Source organism: Nymphaea colorata, chromosome 6, assembly GCF_008831285.2.
Source record: "Nymphaea colorata isolate Beijing-Zhang1983 chromosome 6, ASM883128v2, whole genome shotgun sequence".
In the NCBI taxonomy this organism is placed as follows: Eukaryota; Viridiplantae; Streptophyta; class Magnoliopsida; order Nymphaeales; family Nymphaeaceae; genus Nymphaea; species Nymphaea colorata.
The window spans coordinates 25,631,463-25,647,744 of record NC_045143.1 but is presented as its reverse complement, the minus strand read 5'-3'; the positions used below and the strand labels follow the sequence as shown (position 1 = coordinate 25,647,744).

The following is a 16,282-nucleotide window of genomic DNA, read 5'->3' as shown; positions in this document are numbered from 1 at the left end:
CAGCCTCCTCCCACTCACAGCTCTCGTGCTCTCTCTCTCAGTCCTAGCTTCCCTCTCCCTCGTTGTTCCCTACCTCCCCCAACAGAATCAATCCCTTAGCCGAACTCCTCCTCTTGAGCATAGTTTTACTTTTCTCAATAGTTGTGGCTGCTGGATTGGAATTGCAGTTTGGGGTTGCATATTTCTCTTCATAGCAGTGAATAGAAGGCGTTGTGGTGGCGGCATTGCATGATTTTAGCCATTTGAGGACCTCTCTAACTCATGAGGTGGTGCCGGAAGGATTGCAGCAGTCTACACTCTTGTTTTGGGGTGAGCAAGGCGTAATTGAGCCTATTTTATTATATATTTTTTTTGAAACATGTATAATTATTGTTTGAGCATGCTAGAAGGTAGAATTAATGATTTCGGATGCATGTTAACGACTTTGCTTTTTGGAGAAAGTGTAGGATTATGTTGGAGAAGCATTGATTCATGTCTATAATGATCATTTAAATATGATAGGTTAATTTTCGAAGCAATAGGGAAGCATGGTAGAGATTTGAAGTGGGTGAGAAGATTTAGAATCGTTTTGATGAGCATGTGGCACAAGCTTTTGTCAACGGGCGTATTGCGGTGTTAGTTGGAGAAGAACATGTAAATTGGGTGTATTTGTGGAGAAGACGCTTTAACTATAGAAAGCATTTGAAAATGTGTTAAGGATGGATTGATCGAAGCATTGGGTTTTGATGTTTCGTGGCAACGGCAAAAAGTTGGGAGGTGGCCTATTAGAGGGCTTGTAGTTCGACACTACCCGTCGACAACTTCTTGAGGCAATGACATGTGCCTCAATGATTTTGTTTTATATTTGTTTGGATCGATAAGCTAATTAGTAGAAATCTTATCTTTTGTTTATGTCTATAGGTACACCGGGCACGTCCCGTCGACCTTGAGCTACCAGATTCAAAGCTCGAGGCATTTTCAAGAGTTTTGTAAGCACGCCACAGGTATGGCGGCATTCCAGACAAATCCCTGCCGGGGGTAAATGTGTGAATGTGTGTTCCTAGGATCGTGGGATCCTAAGATTGTGATGTGAATTGATTGATTGTTTTGTGAATGAATGTATGTATGCATGCACATGATTTGATACATGATATGATTGTTTTGAAAGGCTATTAGTAGTTTGTTTTGAAAATGTGACGCATTTGCATGTGCATGCTAGAATTGATAATTGTTTAGGACAGATGAGGTGGGGTATCGAGTTGAGCATCTCCTCGACCCCAATTGTGCATTAGAAAGCATCCTAAAATGGTAGAAGAGAGTTCCTACTTCCAAGTGACATGCCATTTGATGTCAAGTACTTTTTTGAAAGAGAAAATTTTTCTAGACGTTGCCACGAGACCTCATCTCTCTCTCGCTGCCTCCCCTGACTCCCTCCCTCACTGCGTCTGCCCTCTCGCTCCCTCCCGAGTCCCTCCCTGACTCCCTCCCTGGGGCCTCTGAATGATCGATGACTTCGACAATGGTGGACCATCTTCGATTCAGGTACGACCCTGAGCTTCTTCCTCGATGGGTGGTGTCCCTTTTTAAGGAATGACTATGATAGAACCCAACATGGTTGGAAGCAGAAACAGTAATAAAAACATTAAGAAGAACGTCAAATCAAGTTAGAGAGGACACCCGTGGGAAGCCCAAGACTATCTCAATTTTACTAACCACAAATTTCTAAGAGGATTAGAGTTAAACCTTATAAATGCATTCTTATAACAAATGTTTAGAAGCTATTTTGCACAACATCCTTGATTAATACTTGATGTGCATGCATTAGTACTAGTCATACTCATGCTTTTACTGTGATTTGTGCACACACACACACACACACATATATATATGGAGAGAGAGAGAGAGAGAGAGAGAGAGAGAGAGAGAGAGAGAGAGAGAGAGAGTTATGATGTGGTCTTTACCATCTATGTCTTAATTTCAAGTTTGAATGCAATTTTATACTAAGAAGGTAGTTATGTGTATATCCATTTAAACATATGCACATCTTTACCATAATTTAGGTTATTCCATTCCCAACCTCAACATTCTTCCCCATGCATCTAATATCATAATGTGGAATATATCTACTTATAAGTAGTTCTTATGAGACAATTGTAAGTATAGCATTAGAGACAATGCTTTGGACTCACATCAATCTTGAGGTTATTTCCTTTTTCTAGATTTTTAATTAAGCAGTTGCTCAAGCATTAGTCAATCACTCCTTAACATGAGGTAAGAGACATGGCCACTCAACTCAACACATCCATTTCTAAGGTTAAGAGGCTAACAAGTTGGATAGCAAGTATGAAGGAGGTTCACCCAGGTTAAGGTAAGAATAAGTGATGTAAAATACCTTCTAACAAATCCAATTAACCATCATAGGGATTCTGACTCTAATCATATTTTTTATTTTCTTGTTTTTAGTTAATTTGGCTTACTCGTTGAGCAGGTTTCTTGCATTAATCAAATCTATGATTCTTTTTTTGTGACAATCTCAATCTGACATCAATGGCCATTCCTTAGGTTTGGTTCTCTTATTTCTATGGCACTAGAATCACTTTATTCTTACTTAAGATCTAAGTATCCACATCCAGATTTTTTTTTCTTATGATTTATTTTTGTGCAGCTACTCAACACTAAATAATAAGTTGGTAGAGGAAAATGTTAATATCTTACAACCTGATCAGTCTTCTCAGGTTACATTCTGTTTAGCCTTATTAAACAAAAACATCAACACAATAGGGAGTATCAGGCTTGCTCATACTATTTCTAGAAGTAGACATAATTAGTTAGATTAGTCTCTACTCATTGCTTTATTTGCAATAGAATTTTTCTACACACTTCTCTATTCGGCCAGACTTGTTTCACAACTAATCATCACAAACTTGTTTAGTAGTTCTAAACTTCAAGTGTTTTACACACTGTGGCGTTTGAGAGTAATTTGTGATTCTAATCACATACTATATTTCAGAAAAGATTGTAAATGTGATTGGATGCATTGTTTCATGTTAATGTTAATAGAAAATAGAACCACCTTTAACAGTCTATGTGTGTGTGTAATCAACCTATATGCATAATTGCCCAAACTTATACATTGATTTACATGCAAACACATGCAAAGGGTGAGACCTACATACTTCTCTCATGTCTGAATATTACCATGCATGTTTAGTGCTGGTAAGTGCAAGTTATTCCATAATATCCGTAGACTACCAATAATCACATATTATGATAACTCTGTTTTAGTGATATTTTGATTTCACAAATTCTAGTAGGGGTAAATATATGGTTGTCTCTTTCTTTTTTTCTCCTATGTTCTGTTATAGTGATGAATTAACATGATGTATTAAATCTATAAGCAAAGTAGAGACACAATCAATGAGCAGTAATTTTCATTAATCTGACTTGCTCATCCTAATTTGTACAAGTAACCTTCTTCAGCTTTGACTGCTTAGCAAACCAGATCACAAAGAATCTTGATAAATTCCTTATTTATGCTGTTTTAACAGACATGCATATTCATGTCAAAGGTCATTACATAGGTTTATTCAATTCTTTTAGCAGAACACATACAGACATATATACCAATATGGTTTAAGGAAGAACAATAGTTTCTATGCATGGTTTACTATCCAACAAAATTGATTACAAAAGATTCTTTTGAACTCTTTAGTTATGGACTTTTTGAAATTAAGGCATTTTCATCTCACAACAACCATTTAGTAATTTGCCAATGTACTAAGAAAATATGATAATCTTCTCTTGTAATTTGATTGTATTCTGAATTCTAAAAGAAACTTAATGCCATGCTTAGATTCCTAGAAACATGATGAAATGCATAATATCATACGCAAAACAATTATTCTCATTCACAACCTAAGTGTTCTTAAGCGTGTGTCTACGCATATACAGATTTACATATTTATGTTTATATATATCTATATGCACATAAGCACATCAACGTATTTGAACCACATGTTTCACACATATCTGAATGTTTTTCATTCATGTTAAAACATAAACAAATATAATTCCAACAACTTACAAGACTATCAACATCATGAGGCCTCTGGTTCTCTAGGACCTTTGCTGACTAGACACATCCCACATCCCTGAGTTTCAATCAACAACCCCTTCTACTTCTTATTTTCTTAAGTAGCTGAGACAATCGAGGAGTACACCATTTAGTACCAAATTTAATCCCAAATAGAAAAGGAGCATAAATGAAGACTTACCTCTGTCTTTTCTCCAATTTTCTGTTGTTAGGACCTTCCCCTATAAGAATGCAGCAAATTGAAGGTTAAGATACTACAATACAAGGTTAAAGTGGTTATCTTCAAGGCCACTAAAACTATGATCAGAATTTGCAACTTCTCCCAAGAAGGATGTCCTACAGTTTCCCCCTCAACAATCTTTCGATACACCCATTAACATATTTGATCAACTTATTTTCTCATGCAAAAGTAGTAACCCCCTATTTAATGTATATAATTTATGCTTCATTATGACTTAATGAGAGGTTTAATTAGGCCCACTATTTTATATATATATATATATATATATATATATATATATATATATATGCATCTCTAGAAACATATTCAGTTCTATATAATGAAAAATGACAGGTTTTACAAAGAAAGAAAGAGAGATGAATACATAAATAATATATAGAGCCCGAGTCAAAAGAAGTGTATCAGGCCGAGTTAGATTCAGACCCAGGCCGACTCTACCCAACAAAATTTCTTTGACTAGGCCAGTTTGTGGAAGGAATAGCCGGCCCAAAGCCTGATGTACCCGATCCCCACCTTTATTGGCTGCCCCATAGAGGTTGTAAATTAAAATATTAACGCCCATCTTTCAAATATTTTTGGCTCCTCCACTAATTTCAAAAAGTTGGAAGGAGCGGCATCATCATTCACTTAAATATATGATGGTTAGAAAATACCACCGAACATTAAGAAATATCACGCCGAAACAAAAAGAGTTGAAAGCTTTTACACAGACATGCTGAACACATGCCATGTAGAAACTGATTTTGCAGGAGATGAATGAGAGTTATATACACATACGATCTTTTATGTATAAATAATTAAGTGTGATCGTATTTGAGAAAGCATAGAAAGTAGACCTGGGCATCGTCGGCCCGGCCTGGCTCCATAAGAGTTGGGATCGGCCATTCTGATAGCACCTCACAACTTGAACATCACAAGTTGGGATCGGGTCGGCTTGATGCAAAAGCCTGGGCTCGGCTTGATACTCGATATTCGAACCTGAGCTCGGCCCAACCCGATTAAAATAAAAAATATTTGTTAACATCTAAAATAAAAAATTTGAATATAAATAAAAGTAATTAAAATTTAAAAAAATTAATCAGGCCAAATCGGGTCCCATCGAGCTGACCCGGGCTGGTCCGAAATATTATCGGGCCAACCTGGGCTGGTTTTTTCAGCCCAGGTCTTGGGCCCGATTGGGTTATGTATCGAGTACCTCTCGGATATCGGGATCCGTTGCCCATGCTTAAAAGAAAGACAGGATGATGAATAATAGAAGTCCTCACAAAGGCATTTTTAATCATGTCTATATATATAGCTATTCTTGTATTACAAACAAGAGGTATACATACCATCTCATTTGTTGATGATCAAGTGCAAACATATATTTATGGCAAAGATAGAGAAAAATTTTATGATAGAGATTTTACACTGTGTTTCCATGGATTGAGAAGAAAGGATTACAGATGTAAGGGAAAAGAAAATAAACGAAGAAATTATTGATAAAGAGGGAAAATGAGGGAAGCAAAAATATAATAGTTTATTTGGATAAGAAGAAAAGACAAGGAAAGGAATAGTCAAAACCCATTGTTCGTTTAGCTGTATAAAGAATATTATATACCTAGCATATGCATTATTTAATGACATGAACAGTAATTGAATGTTTATAAATTTTGAAGGTACACGCTTAGGGGATATTTAGATGGATACTTAAAATTGAGTTTGTCAAAAACCCAATTGTTTGACAAAACTTTTTTTTTTATAAAGGCTTTGAAAAACCTACCCTCAATTTTTTTTTGGAGAAAACTGGGTTTGGCCGCTCTCTTTCAAGTTTTTACTAAGGTTGGACATCAGATCGGTCTAGCCTGATAAAGAGTTTGGTTCGGGCTTCGGGTTCGAGCTGTGCCATGACTAGACTACCTAAAACCCGAGTCCAAGCTCGACCCGGCTTGGTTAAAATTAAAATACATATAATTTAATATAAAATAATGTATATAACAAAGTTATCGCATTAACTAGAGCTGAGTCGAACCAACCTAAGTTCGTGTTGAGTCCGGCATCCAATTTTTATCCTTACATCTATACAAATAAATCAATTTTCAAAAATTATTTTACAAATTTATTTTTCATAAAACTCGGCTTTCAAATTTCTAACGACGTCACTAAGCTAAATCAGTTCGATGGCTTTTAAAATGAGCGGTCGAATGCAAACGGTAAATCCAACGCAGTGAGTTTATGTGGCGTGAATTTCATTAGGAACTTTTGAAGAAGGTTTTTTGTTTCATTAATGACAAAGGGTAATTTAGTTATTTTAAGGACCAAACATGGGAGTTAACGGACAATTCATTAGATCAGTGATTTTTAGATCACCAAAAAAAATTGGGCGGCTTTTTGTAATTCCTTTAAAAAAATTAATGCGATCGCCGACCTGCATCCCTTTCCCGGGAACTCGAGTCCTACACGCGCCCCTTTGCCGCAGCGGAACTACAGACGCAGATCAGAGGAGGGAAGTGGCGCGCACGCCGCCCCTTCCGCCTGCTTCCCGCTTTTTTCTGAGCGGCCGAAGGTGTCGGAATCATCCCTTTCCATGGGTTGCCTCGTGGCCGTTCACGTCGGTGCGCACCAGACGTAGAAAGAAGCCACCCGTAGTCTTGCTATCGAGGTTTCTGTTTCTTAGGTTTCCCCTGTATGCGTGCCCTAACCCCCTTATAAGCCCTTTCCTCCATCGCTGGGATGTCGTCGTCTTCCCCGCCATTGCTGTAGGTACTTGGTCACTGCACTGCCTCTCCGTTAGCCCGTCACCCGTTATCAGAAACATAAGCTCTCTTCTCTTCGCTCTCTCTCCCTCTGTCTCTTACAGAGGTGGGCAGGTTGAGAGAGGGAAAGGCCGTAAAAGGCCCAGCCGCTGCCCCTCTCTTTCTCTCTCAATTGGCCTTTCTTTGGAGACACACAGAGAGAGCGAGAGCCAGAGAGAGAGGCGCTGCATCATCCCTCTCTCTCTCTCTCTCTGTGTGTGTGTGAAACTGATAATACATTTAAAATTTTGAATTTCTAGTGTGTCTTCCTAGTTGGATTACTTCATTGATTGGCTGAAAGTTTTACTTCCTCCGGCAAATTCTTTTAAACTTTTGAAGGTCGGTGTGTATGTTTATCATTACTCGAAAAGGTTATCGATCAATAGTTTGTCAAAAAAGAAATATATCTTGATTGTTGTATATCATTATGCAAATATGCTGTTATGCACGCAAGGAGTTTATGGTGTTGGTTCAAACTCAAATGTATATATATGAATTGTCCAATTGATTATATTCGAAATAAATTGTAGATTATTGGAAACAAAATGTTCTTGTATATTTCGTTAGCGATATATATAAGCGTGTCAAAATTGTTTATCATGAGTGTTTTTAGTTCTATTTTATTACGTACATTTTGTTGCCTTTAAAAAATGAATTTTTGGTGAAATTAATTTCTTCATCTTCGGTTGGCGAAGCTTCGAAACGCCCTAAAACAGTGGTATCTCGGTTCTATCCTTATTTTCGATCTTCCTCTTGCCATGGAACTCAATTTCGATGTTTGAAGTATTCTTTTTATCGTCTAAATGCTTGAGTTTTCTCTTTTCGTGCAGCCATGAGCTGCGTCGCGAGGAGAACGAGGAGGCAAACCCAGAAATCGTCAGGTTCTCGTCCTCCGGTAATTCCTTTTTGCTCATCTTGTTTTGTTTGCTTTCTTCTCTCATGGTTGAGGGGAACGATTTTCTTGCTTGTGTCGTCTGGGATAATTAATCCGAGAAATTGTGTAGGCTGCGATCGGTTCTTCTGAGAGGAGAAGGCGAGTCGCCCGAAGAAACGGCGGAAAAAGTGAAACGGTTGTTCTCTCGAGCAAGGAGGACGGCAATGACAAGAAGGGGAAGGAGGAGGGGGAGGTGGTGGAGGGGGAGGAAGGGCAGCATAGTGGTTTTGTAGGGAGAAGCCTGGGAAGGAAGAAGAATTTAGGTTCTGCTAAGAAAAGAAGGCGGATAGCAAGAAAAAACGGCGGGAAAAGTGAAACGGTTATTCTCTCGAGCGAGGAGGACGACAATGACAAGGAGGAGGAGGTGGACGAGGCGGAGGGCGAGGGGGCGAGAGGGCACCCGCGTAGTTTTGTAAGGAGAAACGTGGGAAGGAAGTGGAATTTGAAGTCGGGGAAGGGGAGAGAAGAAGCGTCTGCGAGGGGTTCCTGTTGGGAAGGGGCGGCAGGTTCGATTTCGGTGAGGGAAGGTGTTCCTTCCTGTTGTCGAAGGAAGAGAGACGGGATCCATGTAACCGGCGATCATGATGGTTGTAAGGAGGAGTTTGTAGGGAAGGGTATATCGAGAAGAACGCAAGTGGAAACAAAGAGTTCTGTGGATGGAGAGTTTCACTGGTCGAATGAATTTGTGTGGGCGAAGAGAAACGCGCCTGTGAGGAAAACAAGACAATGGGGGAGGTTGACAAAAGGCAATTCCGCGATGAATCAGGAAAAGAAGAAGAATAATTTGTCGGGGAGACAAATTAAAGTGGATGAAGAAGATTCAGTAGCTGAATTTGAAGAAGGAAGCAACGGTAAGGACAACAGCAATCATGATGAGAGTAGCAATAATGAATTTGAAAAAGACGAGAGGGAGGAGGAAAGTCATGGTGAGAGTGACGATGATGAATTTGAAGTAGGCGAGAGTAAGGAAGAAACGGACGATGATGACGAAAGCATTCACTATGGGAGTGATGGTGTTAATTTCACGAATGAAGACCGCAATCATCTGGGAACTTCTGCAAGAAGAGAGATTGCAGTAGAAGAGGAGATGAGGATTTCTTCGGATGCAAACATGGGCCAGGAAGATGAAAAGGATGGTGTTGATGATCATGCTGTTGACAATGATGAGGGGGAGGAGAAGTACGAAGGCATTGCAGCGGAGGAAATTAGGAGAGAGAAAAGGCAGGTGCTACAGAGGGAAAATCCGATAATTCAGAAGAAAGAGATTAAAAACCGCATGGAAAGGGAGAAGCCTGGCAGAAATAGCAAGCAGGAAACGTCTGTTGCAATAGAATGTAGAGTTAATGAAAGAACAAAGGATTCATCGAGATGCCCCTTTTCTGTCAGCAACAATGGAGCACAGGATGACGTTGGTGATCATTTTAAGAAAATGGGAGCTTCCAATGCAGAAGCACAACTGGCAGAAGATTGTACTGATGATCCATCAGATGCTACTGATGAAAATAAATGGGGGCTTCTGAATAATTGTGTCGCCAGAAGAACAAGGTCAAATTTCAAACAAACTCCGATTGGAAAGTTTGGATCATTTAGCAAGCCTATTTGTATAGGTATGAACAATTCTCTAAATCCATTGGTCGTTGACCATGATATGCATCACGATGGCAGTAGTAGCGGTCATCAAGTAAGTGACAATGGTGTTCCTGATTATGATGGCAATGATAATGTTGCTGACGAAAAGGGTCTAGCAAATGATTTTTCTGATGTAAGCAGTCACCGGATCAATGGGGATCTTGATTCTGATGATGATGGCAATGATTGTCTTGCTGATCGAAAATGTATAGGGACTGGTTTTGCTGACAACGTAATGGAAACAGCAGACATCAAGATATCTGGGAAGAAAGGAACTTGCTTCGGTGATTTTCTTGGTGATGCTGGACGTGTTACCGATGGTTCTGCTGAAAAGGGAATAAGAAAAATGGGTAGGGAGGCATCTAGAGAGCAACAGTGTGATTATATTGATGATGACTGCAGTAGCTGCTGTGATGATAGTGAGGATGATGAAGACGAAGAAAGTGAAAGTGACGGATGTTCTGACATGGAGATAAATGAATATCCTGAAGGAAATTCTGGAAATGCAAAAACAAAGCATGGTTCATTAGATGTCTCGCTCTTTGACCTTCTTGTAGCCACAATTTCTCGGAAGAGAGTTGCCATCCCAAATGATGTCAAGTCCAGTGAAGGAGAGAATCTAACTAAAGAATTGCCATTATGGTTTTCATTCAGGGACTTACAGCCCGAGCATGTGAAGTCAGAAACTGAAGAAAATTTGGACGCACTGTGGGCTGAATTGGACTTTGTTCTTGAATGCGAAGCAATTGGATCCTTTGATTGGCAGGAAATTGAGGTGAGATGTTTCAAACCACTCCATCGTTTCCTTTTCTTTTTCCTGTTATAGCAAGCTTGTGAGTACAAAAAGTTGTTATCTCATAGTCCAGAATTGGTAATCTCATGATAAGAAAAACATGTTATAGCAGTAAGTTTTAACACATGAAATTCATGAAGTGAACATACCAAATGTGGCCCAAAGTTTAATAACGTCAAATGTTTGAAAACCAAGACTAAAACAAGTTATGGCAGTTGATACCACATGTGTATCTTCGGGTTTCAGCTTTCTCAAAAGGCGACATTGAAGGTGCACCATATCTGTGTTTATCATGAATGTGTGAATTTTCCAGAAACAAAATGGCAAACTGTCAAGCTGACTAAACCTGCATGTATCAAGGCCTGTGTCTGTCAAGACTTAGATCTTTAATTAAAGAAATCAAGCTGTTTAACTTTCAATCGTAACTGAAACTTGTTTGAACTGTGGGATTTCTTTATTACTATTCATTGCTGAGATGGTTACTTTATCCTGTTTGTGCTCTGGAAGCTACAAATGAATTTCACGGAGGATTTAAAATTTGCATGGGAAAATAACAAGGTTCACTTGCGGATGCAGGTCGAGCCCAAAGGAAGCATGTTTAGTTGTGAATTTAAATCACCTGCTTGTCAGCATCAATTCGTCCTTGATGAACAAGTTGGTGTTATATGCAGAATATGTTCCTTTGTGAAGACGGAGATTAAGCACTTTATGCCACCAATGGTAGGTAACAAGGGCAAGCTTCTCTTACTATTGGATGGGCATATTTCATTGTTTATCAAGTTAAGAAGTGTATATCGATATGACTCATGCAAAATCGTTCTATGCTGTTAGGTTAGTGGTACCTTTGGAAAACAGAGCAGGAAAGGTTCATATGAAGAGGGGGATGACTCGGTGTTGGGTGAGTTTGATTGTGAAGCTAGCGGTTGCAGCAACATTTCAAATGATTTCACCAGTGGAACTGTGTGGGATATTATTCCTGAGTTGAGAAAAAAAATGTTCCAGCACCAGAAGGAAGGTTTTGAGTTCATCTGGAAAAATTTAGCAGGCGGAATTGTTCTTGATCAATTGACTTCCAATTCAGATGCTGTAGGCGGTTGCTTAATTTCACATGCTCCAGGTTCTGGCAAGACGTTTCTAACTATAGCATTTCTCCAGTCATTCCTTCAAAGGTTTGATGATTGTAGATCAATGATTGTTGCTCCAGTGAATCTACTCCATATTTGGGAAGGTGAGTTCATAAAATGGGGAATTGGGGTGCCATTGCACATGCTCAACAGTCGGGGTTTCTCTGGAAGAGAAAGTAGTTCTGCCTTGGAACTACTGACAAGAAGGCGAGGTAAGTTAGGTTCTACTGGAAGGCAGAATTTGTGTCGTATAATAAAAATCTTTTCTTGGATTGATAGGAAAAGTGTTCTGCTAATCAGTTATGGTCTGTTTAGAAAGCTTACCACCGAAAGGCGACATTCTGATAAAGAAGGTCAAGTCATACGCAAAATACTCCTCGAGTATCCAGGTTTACTTGTCCTTGATGAAGGGCATACTGCTCGGAATAGGTTTAGCAGGATTTGGCAATGCCTAAAACGTGTTAAAACTCAACGGCGCATCATGCTGTCTGGCACACCCTTCCAGAACAACTTTGTGGAGCTCTTTAACACATTGTACTTGATTAGACCAACTTTTGCAGAAGGAATTTTCAAGAGCTTTGGGGACCATGAAAATGGCTTAGAAGCTGATCCAGTTGAAAAAGAAATGAGTTTGCAGGATAAAAATGAGACGGTGTTCAGACGTACTTTTGCAACATTTTCAGGTGGCATAGAACCACGGGGAAATAGCTCAAGATTAAAAGAGCTCAGATTAATAATTGATCCTTTCGTCCATGTCCATGAAGGTAATCTCCACAAGCTTCCTGGGTTGAGAGATTATTTTGTCTTTCTGTATCCATCTACTCTTCAGAGGTGCATCCTTGAGAAGCTAACCGAGAAAAGTAACTTCGAGAATAACTATAGGGTGTCGTGCATCTCCGTCCATCCATCCATTCTCTTGGGAATAGAGACCCTGGATGCAAAGGATAGAGACGTTATCAAAGAGCACCAAGCAGACCTGTCAAATGCCCGAATTACTGATGGAGTTAAAGTAAGATTTGTAGTTGAGCTTGTTAGGCTGTGTGCAGCTTTGAATGAAAAAGTCTTGGTGTTCAGCCAATTTGTCCTCCCACTCTCCAATATCAAACATTTTCTTATTTCATCCTTCAATTGGACCACTGGCCAGGAAGTTTTGCAGCTTGATGGAGGAATTGCACAAAAATGTCGTCAGCCAATAATTCATACTTTTAACAACTCACAGAAAGTAAAGGTACTACTTGTTTCCACAGAAGTGTGTGCCGAAGGGATGGATCTGACAGGGGCTTCAAGAGTGGTTTTGCTTGATCTTGCTTGGAATCCATCAGTACGAAGGCAAGCCATAGGTCGAGCTTATAGGATCGGCCAGAAGAAAGTTGTTTATGCATACAATCTGATTGCGTCTTCTACATTGGAGGAAAAGAAGCATAAAATACAAGATATAAAGGACAAGTTCTCACAGTTGGTGTTTTCTACAGTTGCAAAGAACGATACGTTGGTAGACACTTTAAAGGAATGCGATGATGGAGTCCTCTGTGAACTGATTAAGCGGGACATATCTGCTAGCTTTTTTGAGAAAGTTCTTGAACCGAAGTGCGGTTAGGATCTTGAGGTCTAGCAGGAGGACTGGTTGGTGGACTATCACAATGGAGGGGCTTGCGTTTCAACTTCGTGGTTGTTTTGTTGGGTTTCTACGCTGAAAAAGCGAAATAAAGAAAGAGATCAGGAGCGTGGAACTCCACTTTTTTGGCTCTAGGCTTCTGAGATTTCCGAGTTGCTATGGTCTCTCCCATATGCTTTCGAAAAGTTTACAGAGTGGTTCCCATCTGTTAACCATTGGATGCCTAACTTTTGAACCTTTTACAATTCATTTTTGGGGTAACAAATCATTTTTTCGTATAAGAAAAAGAACGCTGTAATTCTTGTTACAAAAAATTATACCCTTTAGTTTCAATTCTTTTTTTCTCAACGCATGTTCTCCTCTTAGCATTTACTGTCCATCGCCCCCATCATGATGGAGTTCCATAGTTTCGGGTTGCTACCATCATTTCAAAATTCACCAGATGCTTTTCATTCACAGCACATATCTCTCTCTCTCTCTCTCTCTCACAGACGCTGTGTGTGTGTGTGTCTTAGTGCTTTTCTCTTGAAGATATATGTTGTGCATAAATCATGGCCATAAAGATTCTACTGCAAAGGGCGGAGAAGCTGGGGGCTTGACAACATGTTCTTTTTTTTTTTTTCCTTTTCATTTCTTTGTTCTTTCTTTCCTTTAAAAAGTGTTTGACAGCTATCAAGCACTGTTCACTGTTAGAGATATGCAAAAGGAATTTCAGCCGACAACGTGAAGCATGAAAATAGTTAAACTTCACAAATCATCAACGGCATCGTATATCCGATGATAATTCTGGAATCTAGAGGTATTCCTCATATATGGTTCTCCCGTTGACATATGCACAGCCCGTGGAGAAACCGTAACGAAGGAATCAAGTTTTCTGAAATCAGTTTCTTGGGTCCGTGATATTCTTGATGGAGCACTACAGCTTTAAGTTTGCTAATTGATGGAATCAAATTGCATCCAAGTCATTCATTTTTTTCCCCAGAAATGCCAAATGGGAAGTCTGATTCATCAATTTTAAATTCCAAATTTCCTAAATCTGATGGTTGTAAGGTTGTCTGGCTTGTAAAATTTAAAATACCAAGGACGCCCTAGTGTTCAAGCTGACAGTGCCCAAACTCTAATGTATTTCTGGACTTGGTAGTCCTGTCTTTTTCTTCATGATTTTTTCAGAGTTGGGATGAACATATCAGTTTGAAATCTATCAACTTATTTGGGCGTTGGTTCTTTTCCTTTTGGTTAGCATTCATATTCTCTCGAAGCTTCTGCTGTTAATCAATTTTTCTTTTTTCTTGGTCATTTTTACGACTGTTTGAATATGTGCAATTAGGGGTGAACACGAGCTCGAGCTCGGCTCAGCTACTAAATCCTCGAGCTCGTCTCGAGCTTGTCCAAAGCAACTCCAGCTCGACTAGGTAGAATTTGTCGAGCTCGAGCTCGATTAAGCTTGACAAACTGGACTCAACTGAATCCTGCTTCCCCTTGAAATCATGGAGATCTACCACCGGTCCACCGCCACCACTCTCGTCTTCACCACTGTCAACACCAACCATTGGCATTTTCACATGCTTCTCCCCCACCCAGAATCCACCTTAAGCCCTGCAATGGTTAAGGGGCTCTCGCTCAAGCTAGGGTTTGCAAAACTCTCGCAACCCACATTTGGGCAAATACCCTCGCCCAATCCAAAGAGTGAGGGAAACCCTCGCTTGGGCAAAACCCTCGTCCAAGAGAGGGTTTCAGAAAGCCTCTTTTGGCAAAACGAGAGAGAGAGATATCAGAGAGGGAGAGAGAGAAGGGGAGAGTAGAGGGAGAGGCTTGGACAAAACGAGAGAGAGAGAGAGATTAAAGAGGGGAAGAGAGAAGGGGAGAGTAGAGGGATAAGAGCAGCCGAGAGCAAGAGGGTGTATACCTTAATGTTGATGTTGAAGAATCGGTGGCTGGTGGGGGTTCATGAGAATGAAGGAGAAGCCCAGTCAAGAGAGAGGTGAGAAGCCCAGTGAAGAGAGAGGTGAGAAGCCAGCAAGTAAAAAAAATGCGAAGAAGAAGAAGAAGAAAGAGCGGAGAGAGAACGCAGGGGATGAAGCATGGAAGAAGAAGAAGAAAGAGGGGAGAGAGAATGCACGGGATGAAATGAAACGTAAAACGAAAAAATCAAAATAAGTATTGCTTTTGATTGAGCCGAGTCGAGTTGGCTCGACTAAAAAAACGAGCCGAAAAATGAGTTTGAGCTCGGCTCGATAAAAAAATGAGTGGAAAAAATGAGCTCGAGCTCGGCTCGATAAAAAAATGAGTGGAAAAAATGAGCTCGAGCTCGGCTCGTTTATTGAAATAGTCGGCTCGAACTCGATTTCGAGTCGAGTTTTAACGAGCTTGTTGTTCACCCTTAATTGCACTGCAATTGCATTTTTAAAAGTCTCACACACGAGTTATCTTCTGCAAAATTCCGGAATTTGGTGAGCCGGCAAGACTCACTGCCTCATTCAAAGCTCCCACCCAACCCGTCTTGCAGTTGTTTGTCTTCTGTTACTTCAAAATATCCAAAGATTGCCCTAAAACATTGTCGCTAACTGTGCATCACATGGCTTATTTGAATCTAATTTAAAGGGAGAAACAACCTTTTGAATTTTTTTGAAGATTCAAAAGAATTCCAAGCTAATCTGGGAAAGAAATTTGAAGAAAGAAGAACTTGCTATGAGTTATTGGAGAATTAACTATGATGAGAATACCCAATTAATTTTGTAAAGAGATTGAAAACAAGACTTGGGAATTTGAGAGAGAAAATTTGGGCTTTCAGGTCTGGATCCTCATCGTTAGATCTGAAAAAGTAAAGAATGAAGATCAATTTTGGCCTTCATATTTGAGTCTTCATCATTACGTATAATATGAGGAACTTTGAAATAGATCTGGAAGATGGTTTTGAAAGCATCACTTGAAATGAGTTTTAATGATTTCATTTAAGGATTTCCTTTTGAGATAAGAATTTATATTGAAGGTTGCTTTGAATGTTTAGCAAACATGAACCACTTTAAAAATTGGAATATGCTTCCATGAAGGTTAAAAAATGGATATCTTTTGCATCTTCACTATGACCAATTATGTGGAT

The 16,282-nt window shown here is 39.6% G+C and overlaps 1 protein-coding gene across 1 annotated transcript; it reads left to right on the top strand.

Annotated features, from left to right (window-relative positions):
- The first annotated feature begins 6,725 nt into the window (after window positions 1-6,725).
- Window positions 6,726-13,515, top strand: LOC116255789 (SNF2 domain-containing protein CLASSY 4-like). The gene is made up of 5 exons (XM_031631801.1): window positions 6,726-7,055; window positions 7,918-7,982; window positions 8,092-10,425; window positions 11,020-11,163; window positions 11,275-13,515. Exons 2-5 carry the CDS (start codon window positions 7,920-7,922, stop codon window positions 13,162-13,164), a joined length of 4,431 nt encoding a protein of 1,476 aa, XP_031487661.1. The 5' UTR covers window positions 6,726-7,055; window positions 7,918-7,919; the 3' UTR covers window positions 13,165-13,515.
- Window positions 13,516-16,282: the final 2,767 nt, after the last annotated feature.